Source organism: Helianthus annuus, chromosome 1, assembly GCF_002127325.2.
Source record: "Helianthus annuus cultivar XRQ/B chromosome 1, HanXRQr2.0-SUNRISE, whole genome shotgun sequence".
Classification (NCBI taxonomy): domain Eukaryota; kingdom Viridiplantae; phylum Streptophyta; class Magnoliopsida; order Asterales; family Asteraceae; genus Helianthus; species Helianthus annuus.
This window is the reverse complement of record NC_035433.2, coordinates 61,934,836-61,957,962: the sequence shown is the minus strand read 5'-3', so window position 1 is coordinate 61,957,962 and position 23,127 is coordinate 61,934,836. Positions and strand designations below refer to the sequence as shown.

The following is a 23,127-nucleotide window of genomic DNA, read 5'->3' as shown; positions in this document are numbered from 1 at the left end:
TCCAGCGTAGGGCTGCAATGGGTCCTTCATTGCCCGAGAATTCTATTGGTTTACAGGACCAGAATTCTTTGTAAGAACAACCATATGGCATGGTTCTTCTTTTTTTGGGAATGGGCTCTTGAAGTATGAGTCCATTGTTAACGATGTGTTCCGGTTCACTTGGTCGTTTACTGCTATGCTTTTATTATTTGCTTCTTGAACCGTTTGAATAATAAATGGCATCGCATCTATAATTCCTTGTGCCACTATGTGTTGAACGGCACTATTATCCATTTGGTTTCCATTGTTATTGTTGTCCAGATTCTCATTAACCACGTTATTGTTACTCTGATTATCGTTATTCAGATTATCTTGATTTTCCTCGTCGGCCATCTGAATTTTAAACATTTACCAAATATTAATATTACAAATAATATTTGAATATAGCCAATCACATGACACGCACTTTTAGCCAAAAGCGTCGAGCATTGCGACTTTTACTCTATTTATATAATATGCATCATTACACACCAGTACTGAAATTTAAATTACAATACCGACTGAAATGTAAAGCTATAATGCTAATAGTAGGCATCCGTAGTGTTTTTTTTTTCTAACACATACACACGTATATTATTTTATTATTATTATTATTATTATTATTATTATTATTATTATTATTACTACTGTTCCTGCCATCACATTTACTGATATGGATTCATCCAAAAATCCATATTACGCTCATCGTATTTCCATACGAGGCGTTCTCCCACCTGTCGCATTCTCTCACTGCTTTCTAAAATTTCCTCACCGAAAGTCCTAAGTTCTTGAACATTTTCTGCACTCATTGGGGGTGCAGGTTCTAGGACTGGGTTTGGAATCTGAGGTACGGGTTCCTGCTATGGAGGCATAGGGGCCTGGTACGGGTATGGATTCTCTAAAATTTCCCTAACATATGCATCACTAATATTGTAGGGATCTTGAGGATCTAACCCTGGATAGGCTCCTAAGTTGGGTATTGGCACATTTTCCTATATTGGGTTTTGTTGCACGTAATCCCTAACATCGTCCCACCAGGGGTCGTAGTTGTTTGGGTCTAGAGGATTTGGTGCAGGTACCCTAGGTATCTCCTCCGGGTTGTAATCAGGCATTTCTATTTGATTTTCTACTTCCATGGGTTGATCAGGATTTTGTGGTTGTGGTTGGGGTGTTAGCATTTGTTCCAGGTTTGGGTCAGCAGTAGTGGTTGCTAAAATATGGATATTAGCTATACCCCTATTGAGCATATCCTGATTATAAGCATCAGTCTCTCTTTTTGCTGCGGCTAACACTCGCTGTTCCTGCAACTTTTTCATTCGTTTCCTACGCTCGTGCGCTTCCCTACTGAACCGTCCCCTCTTTTTCTGAGGAAATGGCTCTTCAGATTGAGCCTTAAACACAAAGATTCCTTCTTCCGTATCAGCAGAATACCCTGAGAGGGCAGGCTGAGAAGAGGAGGTGCCTTCGCTCCTAGGCGAACCAGACAATTGACGATACGCGTCAGAGGGTCCTTGGTCGCTCATACTGTAAACTAACAGATAGTCAGATAACACATAACAAGAAAATACAATTATGCACGTAATCCCGTAATTTATTTCCTAACACTTTGAATTTTGAGGTCAGCAGAACACTTCTGTGGCTGAATCAGTGGCATAGCTCTGATACCACCTTCTGTCACAGCCCCCGATCCCTAGTTCCCGGGAACGGGCGGCCGTGAGCCAGTTTCGGTGGTATCACGTTTATTTATCCAATTTGGCAGCGGAAATTTTCATCAGGACCGTAGTTAGGAAATATTAAATCAGAGTAAACCACCACATTTTATAATATTAAACACATGGGTAAAACCCAAGTTTTCAGTACATGTAATTTCATAGGGATATACCCTATTTTATTTAAGAAAACATCTATTTCTTTTTAGGTAACTTTATTGCCACTTTTCCAAGCCTTCAGTGCTGTCCAGCTGGCTTCTATTTGGCTTTCACATTTTGTTACCTGAAACGCGTTTTAAAAACATTTTGTCAGTGGGAATACTGGTGAGTGAATCCCAGTTTAATGAAGTCTAAATAAAACCATTTTCACAGTGTACAGTATTGAGGGCGCATCCGCAATTACATTTGTTTACAGGTAATACCAATTAACATCCATGGTACTGTCATCTGACTTATGGTCATGTTACTCCTCTCCCCAGGTGGTAACAAATTTTGTGTGCAAAACCCCAAATTTACCGACTGTAATTGTATTCTTACAAATACTCAATAACTGCTATTCGCATGGAAAAGTATTTAAGGTTTTGTAAAAACAGTTAACAAAAAGAGGATTACTCACATTGCTGTTTTAGGTTATCCTTTAGGGTTTCCTGGTGAATATCTATAATTTACACAAATGCACGTGTGTTAGTATAATAACCCATTTTAACATTAGTAATACCCTCCCCGAGACGGCATTCCAACGACTACGTCGGGCAGAACCACGACAGCCGTTACGGAACCCTAGATCTATCGGGCAGAGTATCTAATACGTCTCCAGGGGTTATAATACTCACATCGTAGCAGAACCTCGCTAATTAGGGGGTATAATGCCCGGGTATAATAACGCCACTACAGAATTTTAGAAAGAAAGAAAGAAAGAAAGTTGAACGAGCAGACTGAAGGCCCGTTGCCTTCTATTTATAGGGCTGCTACCGGACTTTCTCGCGGCCCACGTTAGATATGGGCAGGGCTTACGTGGCCCGCGTGGCCTAGGGTTCTAGGCTTAGCTGATCCGGGTCATCACTAGGTTCAACACGCGTTAAGACACGTGTCATCACCGGGCTGTGCCACAACTTGGGTCACTCGCGGCCCGCATTAACTTAGACGAACTCATACGCGGCCCGCATGAACTAAAGATTTCAGCGGAGTCCATTTACACCTTAATGCGGCCCGCGTTAAGTTGAGGTGAGGTCATACGCGGCCCGCCTCAACTTAAGATTTAGGGTTTTTAATTTATTTATATGTTATATTGTATTTTGGGCTCGGTTTTCACATACGGGGTATACATAAAAACATATTGAGATATTTTTAATATATTAGGGTGTCAAAATTATTATGAGAGTGTCGGTTTATATTTGGGTTGTTATATTCAATCATTTCAAATTTCACATGCATGATATTCAAATCATCGTAGAAATCAATCTATGTGAACATTTTTAATCAAAAATCAAAACATACATTCTAACACAAACATACATGCACGTGACTACACATACATACATATGTTCATCTCATTTTTAACTTTGTGAAAATCAATTGTTGCTTTGTTTTATAAGAGTTGTGAGAATTTCCAAGTATCCGAGAACCATGCTAATCACCATCATCATCATCAAGAACAAGACTTTAAAATATTGAAATTTTTATACCTTTCAAGTATGAAAATGGAATGATGATGAGGTTTTTGATGATTATGAGCTTGTTCCTCTTTGAATGTGCCTTGGAATCACCTTTTGATCTTCAAACCCGATCAAGACTAGCTTGAAATGATTATGATCTTCATGAAAATCAGTTGAAAATTGGAAAATGGATGTATGATGGATGGTTTCGGCCGAGATCAAGAGGAAAGGAAGTTTGGAAATGAGTTTGATGGTTTTGAGAAGATCTTGGGTGATTTAGTAAAGATTTGATATTAGTTTGTATGCATGGGTGACACTTGTCCAAACACACAATTCAAGAGAGAGGTGGGCTTCCTCATGGCCGCCACCTTTCCTCTCTCTCACATACACACATATACATATATTATATACACATAACACGGGTAAAAAGCAGGTATTTTATTGACTACCGGGTATTTTATCTGATGTTTCGTCGCGTTTTAATGCTTTTTAAAATTTATTCTATTATTTTCTAAAAGTAATCCTACTAAAATATTACTGAATAATATTTCGTCATTCTGGATTGACTGTGTTATTCGTGTTTCGCAGTACATACGCGGTATCGCGCGGTATGTGCTTAAATTCGCAAAATAAGAATTTTAAGCGCTTTAATTAATTTTTCTTCGCAATTATGATTAGAAATAGGATTTTAATCATAACAGAATATTTTTAGGATTTTAATATCATCCAGTCAGTCACCGGCGTTCGTTTCGCATTTGTTCGTTACGCGATAAGCGTAATGGTTTCTCCATTTGCTGTCTCTACTAGACATTCTTGTGGTAGTTTAGTTAATGATTGATTTAGGAGTTTGCAAAATGAAGTATTAATAAAACTTTGGTTTGCACCAGAGTCAAATAATACTTTAGCAAAAATATCATTAACTAAAAACGTACCAGCAATGACGTCTGGAATCATCCTAGCTTCGTCTGCAGTTAGAACGAATGCCCTAGCATTTTTAGTATTCTTGTTATTGGCAGCTGGAGCCAGTTTTGGACAGTTTGTCTTAATATGACCTTTTTCTCCACAGTTGTAGCAGAATCCATTACTGGATTTCTTCTTGCAATTCTCTTCCTTGTGTCCTGGGGCCTTGCAGAAATTACAATAAATAGAGCATCTTCCAGAATGTTTCCTTCTGCAGGCTTTGCAGTATGGTGCCGAGGTAGAACCTACGTTCCTACGGTTGAAATTCCCCGAACGGAATTCTTGAGTAAGCTTTTGGGATAGGTTTCTTCTCTGGTCTTCTTCTCTAGTTCGCACTAGTTCATCAGTCAAGGTATTGGCTAGTTCTACAGCTTCCTCTATGGTTTGGGGTCTAGCTGCCTTGACTACATGTCTAATCTCTCCAATTAATCCCCAGATGTAACGGGAGATTAATACCGGTTCAGGTGATGCAAGGGTTGGTACTATCCTAGCATATTCAAAGAATGTGGTAGTGTAACCCTTACTGTCTACCCCGACCATTCTAAGATTCAGAAACTTATTTGCTATCTGTTCCTTTTCATTGGGAGGGCAGAATTTCCTTTCTACCATATTTTTGAACTCCTCCCATTCCATTCTATAAATCCTATCACTTCCTCTTGATTGGAGGATAGTGTTCCACCATTCTAAGGCTGCGTTTTTAAACAGATTTGAAGCAAACATTATCTTATCTTCTTCAGCACACTTGCTTATTTTCAGAACAGCCTCAGTTTTCTCTATCCAGCGTAGGGCTGCAATGGGTCCTTCATTGCCCGAGAATTCTATTGGTTTACAGGACCAGAATTCTTTGTAAGAACAACCATATGGCATGGTTCTTCTTTTTTTGGGAATGGGCTCTTGAAGTATGAGTCCATTGTTAACGATGTGTTCCGGTTCACTTGGTCGTTTACTGCTATGCTTTTATTATTTGCTTCTTGAACCGTTTGAATAATAAATGGCATCGCATCTATAATTCCTTGTGCCACTATGTGTTGAACGGCACTATTATCCATTTGGTTTCCATTGTTATTGTTGTCCAGATTCTCATTAACCACGTTATTGTTACTCTGATTATCGTTATTCAGATTATCTTGATTTTCCTCGTCGGCCATCTGAATTTTAAACATTTACCAAATATTAATATTACAAATAATATTTGAATATAGCCAATCACATGACACGCACTTTTAGCCAAAAGCGTCGAGCATTGCGACTTTTACTCTATTTATATAATATGCATCATTACACACCAGTACTGAAATTTAAATTACAATACCGACTGAAATGTAAAGCTATAATGCTAATAGTAGGCATCCGTAGTGTTTTTTTTTTCTAACACATACACACGTATATTATTTTATTATTATTATTATTATTATTATTATTATTATTATTATTATTACTACTGTTCCTGCCATCACATTTACTGATATGGATTCATCCAAAAATCCATATTACGCTCATCGTATTTCCATACGAGGCGTTCTCCCACCTGTCGCATTCTCTCACTGCTTTCTAAAATTTCCTCACCGAAAGTCCTAAGTTCTTGAACATTTTCTGCACTCATTGGGGGTGCAGGTTCTAGGACTGGGTTTGGAATCTGAGGTACGGGTTCCTGCTATGGAGGCATAGGGGCCTGGTACGGGTATGGATTCTCTAAAATTTCCCTAACATATGCATCACTAATATTGTAGGGATCTTGAGGATCTAACCCTGGATAGGCTCCTAAGTTGGGTATTGGCACATTTTCCTATATTGGGTTTTGTTGCACGTAATCCCTAACATCGTCCCACCAGGGGTCGTAGTTGTTTGGGTCTAGAGGATTTGGTGCAGGTACCCTAGGTATCTCCTCCGGGTTGTAATCAGGCATTTCTATTTGATTTTCTACTTCCATGGGTTGATCAGGATTTTGTGGTTGTGGTTGGGGTGTTAGCATTTGTTCCAGGTTTGGGTCAGCAGTAGTGGTTGCTAAAATATGGATATTAGCTATACCCCTATTGAGCATATCCTGATTATAAGCATCAGTCTCTCTTTTTGCTGCGGCTAACACTCGCTGTTCCTGCAACTTTTTCATTCGTTTCCTACGCTCGTGCGCTTCCCTACTGAACCGTCCCCTCTTTTTCTGAGGAAATGGCTCTTCAGATTGAGCCTTAAACACAAAGATTCCTTCTTCCGTATCAGCAGAATACCCTGAGAGGGCAGGCTGAGAAGAGGAGGTGCCTTCGCTCCTAGGCGAACCAGACAATTGACGATACGCGTCAGAGGGTCCTTGGTCGCTCATACTGTAAACTAACAGATAGTCAGATAACACATAACAAGAAAATACAATTATGCACGTAATCCCGTAATTTATTTCCTAACACTTTGAATTTTGAGGTCAGCAGAACACTTCTGTGGCTGAATCAGTGGCATAGCTCTGATACCACCTTCTGTCACAGCCCCCGATCCCTAGTTCCCGGGAACGGGCGGCCGTGAGCCAGTTTCGGTGGTATCACGTTTATTTATCCAATTTGGCAGCGGAAATTTTCATCAGGACCGTAGTTAGGAAATATTAAATCAGAGTAAACCACCACATTTTATAATATTAAACACATGGGTAAAACCCAAGTTTTCAGTACATGTAATTTCATAGGGATATACCCTATTTTATTTAAGAAAACATCTATTTCTTTTTAGGTAACTTTATTGCCACTTTTCCAAGCCTTCAGTGCTGTCCAGCTGGCTTCTATTTGGCTTTCACATTTTGTTACCTGAAACGCGTTTTAAAAACATTTTGTCAGTGGGAATACTGGTGAGTGAATCCCAGTTTAATGAAGTCTAAATAAAACCATTTTCACAGTGTACAGTATTGAGGGCGCATCCGCAATTACATTTGTTTACAGGTAATACCAATTAACATCCATGGTACTGTCATCTGACTTATGGTCATGTTACTCCTCTCCCCAGGTGGTAACAAATTTTGTGTGCAAAACCCCAAATTTACCGACTGTAATTGTATTCTTACAAATACTCAATAACTGCTATTCGCATGGAAAAGTATTTAAGGTTTTGTAAAAACAGTTAACAAAAAGAGGATTACTCACATTGCTGTTTTAGGTTATCCTTTAGGGTTTCCTGGTGAATATCTATAATTTACACAAATGCACGTGTGTTAGTATAATAACCCATTTTAACATTAGTAATACCCTCCCCGAGACGGCATTCCAACGACTACGTCGGGCAGAACCACGACAGCCGTTACGGAACCCTAGATCTATCGGGCAGAGTATCTAATACGTCTCCAGGGGTTATAATACTCACATCGTAGCAGAACCTCGCTAATTAGGGGGTATAATGCCCGGGTATAATAACGCCACTACAGAATTTTAGAAAGAAAGAAAGAAAGAAAGTTGAACGAGCAGACTGAAGGCCCGTTGCCTTCTATTTATAGGGCTGCTACCGGACTTTCTCGCGGCCCACGTTAGATATGGGCAGGGCTTACGTGGCCCGCGTGGCCTAGGGTTCTAGGCTTAGCTGATCCGGGTCATCACTAGGTTCAACACGCGTTAAGACACGTGTCATCACCGGGCTGTGCCACAACTTGGGTCACTCGCGGCCCGCATTAACTTAGACGAACTCATACGCGGCCCGCATGAACTAAAGATTTCAGCGGAGTCCATTTACACCTTAATGCGGCCCGCGTTAAGTTGAGGTGAGGTCATACGCGGCCCGCCTCAACTTAAGATTTAGGGTTTTTAATTTATTTTATATGTTATATTGTATTTTGGGCTCGGTTTTCACATACGGGGTATACATAAAAACATATTGAGATATTTTTAATATATTAGGGTGTCAAAATTATTATGAGAGTGTCGGTTTATATTTGGGTTGTTATATTCAATCATTTCAAATTTCACATGCATGATATTCAAATCATCGTAGAAATCAATCTATGTGAACATTTTTAATCAAAAATCAAAACATACATTCTAACACAAACATACATGCACGTGACTACACATACATACATATGTTCATCTCATTTTTAACTTTGTGAAAATCAATTGTTGCTTTGTTTTATAAGAGTTGTGAGAATTTCCAAGTATCCGAGAACCATGCTAATCACCATCATCATCATCAAGAACAAGACTTTAAAATATTGAAATTTTTATACCTTTCAAGTATGAAAATGGAATGATGATGAGGTTTTTGATGATTATGAGCTTGTTCCTCTTTGAATGTGCCTTGGAATCACCTTTTGATCTTCAAACCCGATCAAGACTAGCTTGAAATGATTATGATCTTCATGAAAATCAGTTGAAAATTGGAAAATGGATGTATGATGGATGGTTTCGGCCGAGATCAAGAGGAAAGGAAGTTTGGAAATGAGTTTGATGGTTTTGAGAAGATCTTGGGTGATTTAGTAAAGATTTGATATTAGTTTGTATGCATGGGTGACACTTGTCCAAACACACAATTCAAGAGAGAGGTGGGCTTCCTCATGGCCGCCACCTTTCCTCTCTCTCACATACACACATATACATATATTATATACACATAACACGGGTAAAAAGCAGGTATTTTATTGACTACCGGGTATTTTATCTGATGTTTCGTCGCGTTTTAATGCTTTTTAAAATTTATTCTATTATTTTCTAAAAGTAATCCTACTAAAATATTACTGAATAATATTTCGTCATTCTGGATTGACTGTGTTATTCGTGTTTCGCAGTACATACGCGGTATCGCGCGGTATGTGCTTAAATTCGCAAAATAAGAATTTTAAGCGCTTTAATTAATTTTTCTTCGCAATTATGATTAGAAATAGGATTTTAATCATAACAGAATATTTTTAGGATTTTAATATCATCCAGTCAGTCACCGGCGTTCGTTTCGCATTTTGTTCGTTACGCGATAAGCGTTTATCTTTTCATTGCCAACTGACTTTCTAATTTAGTTTGGATTTCCCAAAATTTTTTTATTATTAAATAACATTATATTAAATACAATCTTATCGTTATTCAGTCACTGCACGTGTCATAACAGTACGGTACTGGCCTAAGTTGTCGGGTGTCACACCCTCCCTCATCGGCAATTAGCCATATTAACACTGACTTAGGCTTAAAGATTTTCAAATGTGATTCTGACAGAAGAACACCAGGATTTGCAATTTTGTGTTGGGCCTCAGGAACTAAATCGATTTACAAAGAGAAGAAGAACAAATGTGAGAGAGAGTGTCCAGTGGTACGATTAAGTAAAGACGAGTAGTGATGTTCAAATCGAATAACCACCCTTATGATGGTCGCATGCATTCTAGTGAACAAGTGCATCCACCTCTACTAAGTATTTTACTGTAAATTTTAACCTTGAAAATCAAGACATTTCAATTTTGGATGTTTTCACGCCCCGATTTTCGGTGGGCCCGGTACTTGGGGTATATGCGTGACCATTGATATCAGTTATCGCATTGCACAGCGGAAGATGGAAATAAAGTAAACTAAATAAAATAAAAGCTTGAAATTAATAATTAAATTACACAAGTTGTTCGTACAAAAATATCCCAGGTAGATTGGATATATAAAAGTCACTTTAGACTAATAACGGTCTTTTATTGTGGAGTTGCAAGTTCCAACTTCTAAGACCAAGCCGCTCCAGCCTATTCCATACTTGCTAATAACCCGCGCTTAGTCTTTTGAATATACGTCAGCTATCGCTGGTAAATACAATTAACCGACTCTTTTGAAAATCTTTTCAAAAGTTGTTTGATACCATTTGGTATATCATTTGTAAATAACTTGGGACAAACTATATCTCTTGTTACCAGTTTTACATGCTTGTCAATACAGTTGGGGACCGGAACTAAACGTCGATACATGTTTAATTAACACCCCACATTTTCAATATCATATGAATAAAGTATTAGCGACTGTCAGGTGTATGCCTACACCCCGCGCATAGGTTGTGGCCATTTGCAATTAAATGAGTCAGGATATCCAGGACGCAGTCGTATTAACCCCCAATGTTTAAGTTATCAGTCAAAATGGATTAAAACAATTTATTTGAATTCTGGACATCATTCATTATTGATACAATACCTGACCAAGCGGCTAGTGTCGTATCCCAAACCCTTATAAAGGAAATAGGTTAAAAGTATTTACCTTTGCTAGTCTTTACAAACCAAAGGTGTTTAGCACAGCCATGATTCAAAATAACTTAAACTTAGGCGCAATATACCAGAGGCCTCTAGTCTGGAATAAATGGAAATATTTTCCTATAGAATGTTTAAGGGTCATTATATATCCTTTGGACTTTGACCGGCTACTTAGAATTACAGCTGGTTTCGCTAGATTAAGCGTTGACCAAATAGAATGTGGTTTATACCCGTATGAGTGCATGGCGTCGTTGGATACGGGTTTAATAACCAAACATTCTGATTAGAACTAAATTTGAAAGGTTTTGACCCGATTTGGCTAGTTTCAAACTCAGTGGTATCGGGTGGCCGAACAGGTTCATGACAAGTTCATTATGCCAACATATATTTCATTATGTTATAACTTCTGTTTCAAACTCATATTATAAGTCTATTTGGTTTCATAACCATTTATATGCCATAAAGGTATTTTTGGCAACTTAGGCATATCATTATGGACTTTATCAAATAACCTACTAAATGATATGATCAGAAGGTATAACCACAGATGGCTATTCCTTACAATAATATGATCATATAAGAACCCTTAATCATGCTCTAAACTTGACCAAACGGGTCAGAATCGAAAGTCAAATCAGAAGTCAAATTGTTTGATTTTCGATTACGAAACGAGCTCTAAACAGGAAATGATGAGACAGACATGATTAAACACGTCCTAATATGTTATATAAACTATTATGATGGCAAGAATTAAGGTTTTGATACTTAGAAACTCATTTAGCGTAATTTGCAAAATTTACGTTTTTGACTTTTATTTTATATAAATTTGACTCGTCATTTCGCCTACTTAACGTGATCTTCAGAGGATGCAATCACAAGGGATTAACACCTTTATTATTACGATCACGTTGCAAAGTTCATTTCGAACTTTGACTTGATCAAAATGGTCAGAACCGAAAGTCAATTTGCTTGACTTTCGGCTAATAACTAGCTGAAATGGAAAAAGACTGAGGAAGAACACTTACAAGTATTTAAGGGAAGTTTATCACTTCAGGGAGGAGGCCTCTATGAAGAGAAGCAACTTTAAAGTAATGTAAAGAATGGCAAAAGAATGGTGTGAAGAATTTGTGAGCTTAAGGTATTTATACTAATCAAAATGTTATGTGAGGATGACAAGTGTCTTTTGAAGTGTTAGATGAGTGATTAGTGTCCAACATGTGTCATAACAAGAATGAATAGTGGCGAGGAAGGATCAAGGTAGCATATGATGCAGCAAGGCTGCTGCCAGCGATTACTCTACTGTCAGTGCACCCCTAACGAACCGTAAGGGGTGCCATACGTTCCACAAGGGACCTGGCACGCAAAACGTTTTTAATACCCCTTGTGGACTGCAAGGGGTTATGGTTACGGTCCGTAAGGACCTTCAAAAACCCAAAATTTTGGTTTTTGATAGATTTAGCCCCTTAACTTCGAATCTATATCATTTTCATGATTTATAACCCTTTTTATCATTATAATTTCTCTCCTTTACATATCTGAATTATACGGAGAGATATTAGACACGTGTCATGCTAGGATTTGATCTAAAAATATCGGGGTGTAGCAGATGTGTCGATGGTCATAATCAAATTTTATCTTTTTAAAGGTACGGTTCTTGGGTTTCTTGATCCTGGAGTGGCAGTAGTCATAATGGGGAAGTCTGAAGTTATGTGAGCAGTGATAGTGGTGGTGGTGGTCACCGGGGGGTTAATTGTTGTTATATTATTAACTTTTATTTTAGTAAGAGTAAAGTGTAATTTGTGTCCCTGTTGTTTGGTGGCTTGGTCACTTTTCAACCCTCATTCTTAATTTTCACCATCTGAGTCCTTGTAGTTTACAAAAAAAATCTTTGCATCCCTCCCATTAACAAACGTAAGACTTCATTTTAAATGTTGGTGAAAGATGAAACGGCCCTTAGATTATTGCATATACGTCCATGTGCTTATTGTTCCAAATGTTTAGCTTTACAAATTCCCCTCTGTAATCATGCATGAATTAGCCTTGCACCCTTGCATGAATCCATGGCTTGATTACCCAACATAGAATCAGCCATGAATTCAACCCATACCCAACCAACATAGAATTAACCACGAAACCAACATAGGACCAACCATATTGTAAAACTAACCATACATACACCATACATACACCGACATAGAATCGGCCATGAAACGAACATAGGACCCGACATTAAAAAGCAACCATTTGACCTGACATTAGACCCATATGTAACCAAATACCCTAACCAACATAGAATCGACCATGAAACCAACAAACTACCCGACATTAGAACAAAACGATTTGACCTGACCAACCAAACCATATGACCATATACACAAGGGCAGAGCTTTTAAGGGGCAAGGGGGTGCACCCACTGCCGCTAATGTTTCGGTTAGTAGTGTAATTTTTCCGATTTTTCGTCCGAAATTTTTAAAATTATATAGGTCTGCCCCCACCAGTTATTTTGTCTAAAAATTCCCTGCCCATACCAAGTTTATTGTCCAGAAAATTTATACATATTTTCATATTGAGTTAAAAAAATGAAGAATGTGGCTATTAGTAAATTTTTATAAATGTTTTTAAACTTGAAATGAGTTTGAATAAAGTCGGAAACTAGATTCTATATAAATGAAACTTGAGGGTTCAAATTTAGTTTTTTTATGTGCAAGAACAAGTCCTTTGAATGAAAAAGATTATTTAGTTTTTGGAGTTATTATTGTTTGACCTGAACCGAACCGAATCGAATAGCCGACCCGAACATATAACTCGAAACATAGCGATAGGAAAAAAAAGTTTGGGTGACTTTCCGCCCCGCGGAACTTTTGATCAAACTCCTCCACTGCATATACACCAAACCATCCAAACCATTTGACCCAACATTATAACCTTATACAATCAAACTTATCATGATAATCCAAGCCATTTACAAGTTAACCTAGATCATTAGCATAACTAGGCATAAAAAATTGTGAGTTTTAATATAATTAGGCATCAAATCATACAAAAACATCTACCCTTAGTCGATCTTATCTTCCATTCCTCATTCAAAGCGGAATTCGAAGTTCATGCTGTTTAAGAACTTCATAACCACCTTCAAGTGCGATACGAGGTGGGTTAGGGTATCGTTGGCCCTAATGGCGCCTACAAATGTTCAAAATCATCTTGTATCATGTTTAATTTCAAGTAAACTGCCCTAATCATTAATCAAGATCAAGTAAAATCGAATTTACATGTGACCGCTTGTGTATCCACCCCCCTTAAACATAAAAAACCATGATTGGGTCGGTGGGTGATGACGGGAGAAGGGTGGGCGTCAGGTTGGGTAATAGTTGATCGGAGGCATCTGCGAGTCTGAGGATGTTGGGTTGGAGTACATGTAAATATGGGTTGTAGTTCAGCTGAAGTAGGTGGTTAGCGGCGTGGGGTGGTTGTTGGAAGAGGGTGCCATGTGTGGTGGCCGATCCAAGAGGGGAGGGAGAAGGAGAGGGTAGGTGAGGAAATGTGAGAGACTCAAATTGTTGAACAATTGATATATGAAAGGGTTAGGGTTTTTGAGCGTTGAAAAAACCAAAATGTCCCTATGTCGTTAAATCTAACGAAATATGTGGACGGAGTTAGATGGAGGGGATCGTAGTATAACATTTGTAAACCACAAGGACTCAGATGGCGAAAATTAAAAATAAGGGTTGAACGGTGATCCCATCATCAAACCACAGGGACGCAAATTGCGTTTTACTCTTTTAGTAATTTGCACAAATAGTTCAAGCATTTCAATAGAAGAAATTACAAAAATAGTCCATTTGGTTGTTAAAAGGTATTCTGGTCATTTTATGTAAACACAAAAACCATATTATCTAAAGGTGTTATTTTGAGTAAAACACAAAAACTATTTGTGTATTAACTCATTGTGTAAGTATAAATATAAATAGATTAACAATTTGAAAAAAGAAAAAAAAATTTTTTTTGCCTTATTTGATATTTGACCCGTTTCCTGATGTACCCGCCCACGGCCCACATTCTCACGGTTCCAACCCGAAAACACACCTGTTTTGAAATAGGTTATCTTCGGTCACAAAATCCACAAACAAATACTCGATTTCAAACAAAACCCTTCATCTTGATAAAGAAAAAGATGGAGGATTTAAAGAAAAGAAAGCTTGAAGAGACCAACAATGGCGAAATTACCGTTAACACATCAGAAGAACAGTTGCGTTCACTATTGGATCCACTTGCCAAAACCCAGCTTGTCGATCTCTTATCAAAGTTGTACGTTCCTTATTCCAATTGGGTTTTCTTCAATTTGTTCTGAATTTGATGTTTGATTAAAGACAGGATTTTTAGGGTTTGTTTGTTATTTGAAATACATGGAAGAAACACCCAAAAGAACTGTATATATGCTGTGTATTTGTATCTGATTTATGTATATATTGTTTGAAGCAAAAGGGGTTTGTGGGTTATAAGTGTTGTGTGAATGATGATTGAGATGTGTGCTTGTTTGCATGTTTGAAAATGAAGCGGATGCCAATACCCTTCAATTGCTGAAGAAATTAAGAGTGTTGCGAGTGCTGATCCCGCCAACCGAAAGCTTTTTGTTCGCGGCTTAGCCTGGAATACCACCACTGAAACCTTGTGTGCTGTGAGTGCATTGTTGATGCTTGTTGTTAGAGGTGGCAAATTGGTCGGGTTCGGGTCATGGGTGTCAAGAATGTAATATCTTTGTGTTTGTCAAAAGGGTCGGGCCGGGTTAGGTAGGGTTGTTCAAAGATATGTCGGATATGATTATAGACATTATACTCTTTTGGTGGTAATCTAGACTTTAAATAAAATGATTTAGGCAGTTTTAAACTATTTTGACCCGTTAAGAAATAAAACATGACCCCGATCGACCCGTTAATATGTAAACGGTTTGGTATTGCCACCTCTGCTTGTGATGCTTGTGTTGTATGTGTATGGGCCCACACGAGACTAGTATATGTGCATTAAATGGGTTTTTAGTATCTTGAAGATTGTCAGTTTGTGTCGTTTCAAGATCTAGCATATACAATTTCTTGAAATACCGTTGAAGATTGTTGATAACGGTTATGATTGCATATTAAATCTAGGCGTTTCTTGAGCATGGTGAAATTGAGGAGGGTGCTGTTATAACTGACAAAGCAAGTGGAAAATCACGCGGGTATGGTTTTGTCACATATAAGGATGTTGATTCGACCCGGAAGGCTCTAGAAGCACCAAGTAAATTGATTGATGTGAGTATTCATCGTTCTTTTCTGTGAAGCAGCAAAATAAGCCGGTTGGGTAACATGTCAAACAGATACACCTATTAGTGGGTTGACCGCATTTAAAATCACAATTTTTTTATTTGACTTTGTTGCCCTTTATGGTTCTCTTTTATTTACTGAAATATTTCCTTTTATATTGTAGGGCCGAATGGCGGTTTGCACCCTAGCTTGTGAAGGTGTAAGTACCCCAAGTAGTAGTGATCAAGCACAAAGAAAGCTTTATATTGGCGGGTTGTCCCCTGAAACAACAAGTGAAATGCTGCTGCTTTTTTTCAAAAAACATGGTGATATAGAAGAAGGTTCAGTTGCATACGACAAAGAAACAAATAAATCACGGTAAATACCTTAAATGTTTTTTTTCATCAAATCTGCCGAATGTGTATGCATATAATAGAGGCAATGATATGAGCGGGTCGGTAACAAGTCAAATAAGTTTAGCTTGAAATGGGCCATCTTTTAGTATGGGTTGGATTGACCCACAACCACTTTTCTGTAACTTCTCAAATTTTTTTATGCTTTGTTAGTGGCTTCGGCTTTGTTACTTACAAGACTGTAGAGGCTGCAAAAAAGGCTATTGACGATCCACAAAAGATATTGGGGGTAAGTGTTTGTTTATATAGTTCTTGGCATTCCAATATTAACGTCTTATGTCAAAATTTCGCATTAAGAAAATTACATACCCGCAAATGGATTTTTTAATTCTTATAGTGGGTGTTTGGATGTGCGTTTTGAAATTGATAATGTAATATTGAGTATTACAATCTAGATAATTAGTTGGAATAATCAGTACGTTTTGTAAAAACGCACCATGCTAAATATCACGCGTATGTGTGCTTACATTCTTTGGAGTTGTAATAACCGGATAATCTATCGTTTGAGTGTTTTACATATAATAAATATTATTAAAGAATAAGTTGGGTTACTGTGTAGCGTCCGTCACATCGGAGCTACAATAACTTTTTTTTCTTTCTTTTTTGTTGTTGATTTTTGTCTGTTTTTACACTTGCACCACTTAACATTCTAAAAACTTTATGAAATGTCATTTTGACCCCTTCGAGGTTTAAGTGCTTATTTGTATATATGTACATGTCGGTATAAATTCAAGTTGGTTTACATTTCGACGTAAATTTTGTTGGGTCAAATATAACACGTTTTCGCGCATATTTTTATGTACGTTTTCAGTTGGTCTACGTTTTGATGTCGAAGTTGGTTGGAAACGAGTCGGATCGAATATAATACGCTTTCCCTAGACGGTATAAATTTGAGTTACTTTACGTTTCGACGCCAACGCAACTCGGTACCATCCCACCATTTTCTTACGTTTCAACCTAATTTTTTTAGGAAAAAAGTCGGGTCAAATATAAAATGTTTTCGTGCTTATTTTTATGTACGTTTTAACATAAATTTTGTTTGGAAACATACCGGTCAAATATTATACATTTTCATTAGACAGTATAAATTCGCCTTACTTTACGTTTCGACGCCGCCGCAACACGCGGGAGAAATTTACTGGTTATGATCATTTAGCAGATAATCAACTTGATAACACGCATCCAAACACCCCTGTTAAAAATCACGTTGTAGTAGTAATACGAATTTCAATTTCATGAAATGCAGGGTAGGAGTATTACAGTAAAACTTGCGGACAACCCAAAGAACAAACCCGTGCAAGCACAAGTCGGAATGGTTCCCGTACACATGGCTGGTTATGGAGACTCGGCAAAGCCACATCCACACCTGCACCCAAACCCTAATGTCGCCTACACGTACCCTGGTGTCATTCCTTACCCCCACCAACCACCACCACCACCTGCCCCCGCTCCGCTGCCATACCCAATCCAACCCCACATGTCATACACGCAGTACACGCCACGCAAAGAATCTATGGGACCGTCGGCTGCACCACCTATGGGTTTAGCCAATTATCATCAGTATAGGCTTTGAGTAAAACTGATGTTTGTAGTAGATCATGCATCGATGAAAACTTATGACTTGTTTGTGTAATATGTGTTGTTTTTTGACACTTTCATTCATAATACCACCATCCAATGAACTAGACTCCACTTGACATCTACATATACCAGGATCAAATATATTGAGTTAATAACTAAATCCAGAAACATTCTTAGGGACATGATGAAAGGCAGAAACATTCTCAGGAATAGGCATAAAAGCAAGAGCATTCTTAGGTTTTGAAAAGGGGATATTGGATTTAAATAACCCGAAGTTTCACCATTTGGCCCATAACCCAGTTAGTTTTTTGCTGATGTGGCATCTGACGTGACATTTTTGTTGTCGTGGCAATATTTGCTGACATGGCACGTTTTGCTCATGTGGCATATGATGTGGTTTTTTTGTTGGCGTGGCCCTTGTTTAGTGACGTGGCATCTGACGTGAGCTGACTGGGTTAGGGTTGAGTTAGTTTGGAAGTGCCAGATGAAAATAAGTTGAAACTTGGGAGTGATGTGGTACAATTTATAAATTTGGAGTGTTATCGGCTAAATGGTGAAAATTAAGGTTATTTAAATCCAATATCCTAAAAAACATGTACATTCTTAGAAAGTGACAAAAAGTCATGAGCATTCACACAAGATTATAATGGTTAATACCATGGATGATTGATTATACAGCTTGTTGGATATTGGTTCTTGGTTGTGATAACCGTGTTGATACATACATGAATCCGGCAAAATGTAATAAAACTAGATGGTTTGATTGCTTTTGTTACCGAAACAACCAACACTAAGATCATGGCCAATATGGTTGACACCTCTTTGTTGAAGTGCAATTAAATTCATCATTTTTTTTTTCTAATTATTAAGGACAACCTTTGTGAACACAGACACTTTAATGTTGCGTATTTCTGTACATATTTAGAAAGTTGTATTCGCATTTTTATTATTAGAAACTTGTAATCATGTCGTATTCGTGGTTCGTTTCCAATCTTATACATATACGTGTTACCTTTCATATTTGTGTTATATACGCAATCAATCTTTAAATACATGTTTATACGCAAAACCGGTACTTAAAATACACTTTGGATATCTAAAAACAAGTTAAAATAAAAGAAAACGACATAAAATAACCTAGTAACAAAGTGCAGGGACTAAAAGTAAGCAAAACCAAAAAGTCTTCCACCTCATTTCTCCTCCAATCACCTTCCACTCTTTGTTTTAAGCCAATCATATTTCACTATTCTCCACTTGTGTTTTGGTGAATCATACAATGAGGTTAATCCTGCCTCCATGCTTGACTTACATAACAATACATGATGATACATGACGGACTATGCTATATAATATATAATATATATTTAACCGATTTTTTGATACTAACCGGATTATGGTTAGATGTAATGAACAAAGGTTATATTACCTTCGTTTTAGAATCCTCGTTTGTGCTTCTAATGGCAAATTAGGACCCATGAAAACACATACAAACTTAGTGTCCAAACGAGTATTTGACAAGATATATTTTCGTGTACATATACTTTTTATGCTTAATTCTGAATCCAAACTCTCCACAAACTCCGAATACTCATACACCTTCGTTTCCCCAATGTAGGGTAACTTCGGAGCTCCATTTTCATCAACTAGTCAACTCACGTTTAATCAAAAAGCTTAGCAAAACCGTGAGTGTACGTGACCTTTTTTCCTTTCAACACTTTTGGGTGCAATACTTATTCGTTATTAAAACGTACACATACACATACAAACATGCTTACAAACAAACAATCCAATATACATGCTTGATACGTAATACTAGAACTCATACATGCTAGAAACTTACCTGTTTTATACTTGTCATTAACTTCGTACAAACCTCCCTTAACATATATAACGCTATAAGATTAACGCACCGCCCGTATTCTTGAGGTCATGTTAAGTTAAACAAAATGGTCTTGTCGTTGCTACGTCTAGATTACGCTAACGGGAAACTTTGGGTTGACAATTATAAGTTGCATGCTAGTATTGTTATGTTAAGTCTTAGATTACGATTATGCCATGTGGATTTGTTCAAAACGTTATACTTATGATAATACACAAAATTGTATGCTCGCCAATACTTTATGTGTTGACATGTACTTTAATACGTATTGCAGGAAATTGACGATGATGATGATGATAATTAACGGAATCTAGTAGGATGACTAGAAACCCACTTTAATTTAGTACTTGTTGATGTATTTTGTTTCCTTGTTCAAGTTGTTGTATTTGTTTCCAAACATTGTATTTTTGCCTTATTAATGAAATATCGTTTATTAAATATTTGTCGCAAATAGTCGGTATGAAGTCTCTTGCAATCCGTTTTCATCTCATTTTGATGTTTATGTCATCGATTGGGGTGTGATAGACACATCATCCTCATCATATTCATATACATGCACTAGAGAATTTTTGAAATAACATAATCTCCAAACTCGCATCCATGCAACACCTTTCTATGAAAAAATCTAACCTAAAATAGTTTATATTCAAACGCAAATATGTCGATAAGACCATGTGTAGTGGAAGAGCATGTAAAATGCTCTTTTTCGCCACGTGTCCATGTTATCTTAGCTATTTTACATGGTAAAATAGTGTAGTGGTGAGGCATGTGAATTAGTGGGTTATATATAGAGTTTGGAATTGAGGAAAAAATTGACTAATCATATTTTAGAAATTGTCAAGTTTATCGCGTGTTCTAAACCACGAGATCCAGCCAAAAATGCCATTTAACGTGAGGTGAGGGTGGTGTTTCCCTCGTGGTGGTGCGTGGTTTGGCCAACCACATGACCACTACGTTTGCTCTAAGATGCCAAATATTAATCAATCATTTATGTAACTGTCACGACTATAGTTAACGAGGACTATTTTCACATATTTACACTTAAATTCCATTTCCATATGACAATAATAAACAAAACATGAACTTTTGATATTGTAACAACCCTAAAAAAATCAAATTGCTTCAATTTAAATGTTTAATTAACACAAATGATTTTAAGTTGCAAGAACACTAAATATAATTCATAATTATCAAACCAAGTGTGACAGGTTAGCGTCCAATGCCACATCATCTTGACGGAAGCTAAACACCATTACGGGTCGTTAAACAAGGGCCCCAAAGGGTAACTCCGCCAAGCCATTTTATCTAACTTTTAGTAAAACCACTACACACTTGTAAACGAGTGTTTTAGTTAAAACCTTTGTGTCTACGGGACACCAAAATAAAAATAATAATAATAATAATAATAATAATAATAATAATAATAATAATAAACTATTGTTGAGAGCTTGAACAAGTGAACATGAACTACCCTCTAAACCCTCTTTCACGGCCAAAAACCCTAAAACCTTTGTTCCTGGCCGATACCAAACCCTAGCCCAACTTGCTGAAATAATAATCAAATTTGTAGCTTTGAACCCTTCCCATCTACGATTCAGGTAAGAAATCATCTCTAAACTCATTACCCACAATTATTTCTACCAAAGTTTGTATCTTTATAGATCTTTACAACTCAATTATCACCAAAATTGCTAATTTGTCGTCACTTTCATCATGAACAATCTATTAAAGCGTCAAACTTGCTCTGTTCTCAAATGGGCTTTTGCTAATTTGGCTCAAAACAATCTTACCCCTTCAAAAACCACCATTAAAGGTACTGGTTTTAGCTACATTACTCAAAACCCTAGGTTCTATGGTAGAAAAGCACATATTCAATCACATGATTTGATTAAAGATAATAGTGTTATTGAAGCACAAGATGCTTTGATTGAATACCTTCACTCCACAAGAAATTTGCAGTATGTGGATGCCGAAAATATCAGTCGAAACTCGCCTAATTTTCTTGAAAAGTTGCTGAAAAGTGTGGAAAATGAGAAGGATGCTAAACAGTCATTAAGAAGATTGTTTTGTTACCATCCGATTAACGAATTCGAGCCGTTTTTCGAGAGTATGGGGATGAAGCCTTGTGAGTATTCTTCTCTTTTGCCGCGTGATATGATGTATTTAGCGGATGATCAAAGGTTGTTAGCGAATTATCACGTGTTATGTGAGTATGGTGTGTCTCCGAATAAAATAGGAAAGATTTATATCGAAGCTCATGAAGTTTTTGGATATGATCATGGGATTTTGCTATCGAAACTTAACTCACTTCAAGCAAAGGGTTTCACTCAATCTGGTGTTGCCAAACTTGTGAGTTCGTGTCCGAATGTTTTAGTAAACGATGATTTCTTGAAGGTTCTAGAAGCTTTAACGGATGTTGGGATTGCGCATAGTTGGTTTGAGGAGAATATTTTGGAGGAAAATTCTTACAATTGGAGCAAGATTCTCGAACATTTGTGTTTGATTAAGGGGTTATGTTGTAGCAATGAGGATTTAAAAGAGTTGTTATATAACAATTCTACGATTCTTTTGGAAGACTCGGGGGATACAGCTATTTCATTGATCGTGTTCTTGATTAAGTTTGGAGCTTCCATTGATGACGTTTTAACGGTTTTTAAGCAACTCCCACAAATCAAGATTCGAGTATTTCAGTCGAATTTAAAGAATTGCCATCAATTTCTTCTTGATATTGAGATGGATGATGATGATATTGCGAATATTATTCGTACCCACTCACATGTTCTCGGATCTTGTAGGCTAAAATCCGTTAAAACCCTATTTAACGGATTAAATTCCGGGAAAAAACGTCTTTGTGACATCATAAAAGAAAACCCATTGGAACTAAAAAAATGGGTTATTGGGAAAAAATTGAAGGCGTTACCGAAACCGAAAAACAATTTTTCCGAGGAAAAGATTCGGTTCTTATCGAATTTGGGATTCGTTGAAAACTCGGATGAAATGAATAAAGCTTTGAAGCTATTTAGAGGCAACGGAGGGGAGCTTCAAGAGAGGTTTGACTGTTTGGTCAACGCTGGTTTGACCCGCGATGATGTTGCAGAAATGGTTAAACTCGCACCTCAAGTTATCAACCAGACTAAAGAGGTAATTGAAATGAAGATTAGTTTTCTTGTAAATGATTTAGGTTATAATGTGTCGTCGTTAGTTAAGTATCCTGCTTTTTTATCATATTCGATACAGAAAATCAAACATAGATTTGCGATGTATAAATGGTTAACGGATCGCGGGAAAGTGAATGGTAATTTAGCGTTAAGTACGGTTCTTGCTACCTCTGATAAGAAATTTGTAAGAGTTTATGTAGATCGCGATCCCGAAGGGTTGATTGTTTGGGATAAATATAAGAAACAGTTTTTCTCTGATGAAAAAGTTGTTTAGATTACAGAGAACTTTAATATACAGAGAAATTTGCATTA

At 37.3% G+C, this 23,127-nt stretch overlaps 2 protein-coding genes across 3 annotated transcripts; both read left to right on the top strand.

The window, feature by feature from the left end:
- Positions 1–14,620: 14,620 nt before the first annotated feature.
- Positions 14,621–20,095, top strand: LOC110867616 (UBP1-associated protein 2C). Of its 2 annotated transcripts, none has more exons than XM_022116618.2 (6): positions 14,621–14,813; positions 15,063–15,183; positions 15,650–15,793; positions 15,969–16,162; positions 19,394–19,466; positions 19,932–20,095. In XM_022116618.2, the coding sequence occupies exons 1-6, from the start codon at positions 14,680–14,682 to the stop codon at positions 19,959–19,961; spliced, it is 696 nt and encodes a 231-aa protein (XP_021972310.1). In that variant the 5' UTR covers positions 14,621–14,679; the 3' UTR covers positions 19,962–20,095. The 2 variants fall into 2 exon arrangements, with proteins under 2 accessions (XP_021972310.1, XP_021972308.1); XM_022116616.2 differs by lacking the exons at positions 19,394–19,466; positions 19,932–20,095 and adding exons at positions 16,351–16,426; positions 17,444–17,902 and having other exon boundaries at positions 14,623–14,813.
- Positions 20,096–21,128: 1,033 nt separating this feature from the next.
- LOC110867624 (transcription termination factor MTEF18, mitochondrial) lies at positions 21,129–23,127 on the top strand. The gene has a single exon (XM_022116628.2). The coding sequence runs from the start codon at positions 21,371–21,373 to the stop codon at positions 23,087–23,089; it is 1,719 nt and encodes a 572-aa protein (XP_021972320.1). The 5' UTR covers positions 21,129–21,370; the 3' UTR covers positions 23,090–23,127.

Excerpts from the sequence above, each read along its gene's own strand:
- LOC110867616 (XM_022116616.2), top strand. The coding sequence starts at position 14,680 with ATGGAGGATTTAAAGAAAAGAAAGCTTGAAGAGACCAACAATGGCGAA. Across the intron at positions 15,184-15,649 it reads CCACTGAAACCTTGTGTGCT|GCGTTTCTTGAGCATGGTGA; the intron begins GTGAGTGCATTG and ends TATTAAATCTAG. Across the intron at positions 16,163-16,350 it reads AAAGAAACAAATAAATCACG|TGGCTTCGGCTTTGTTACTT; the intron begins GTAAATACCTTA and ends ATGCTTTGTTAG.
- LOC110867624 (XM_022116628.2), top strand. The coding sequence starts at position 21,371 with ATGAACAATCTATTAAAGCGTCAAACTTGCTCTGTTCTCAAATGGGCT.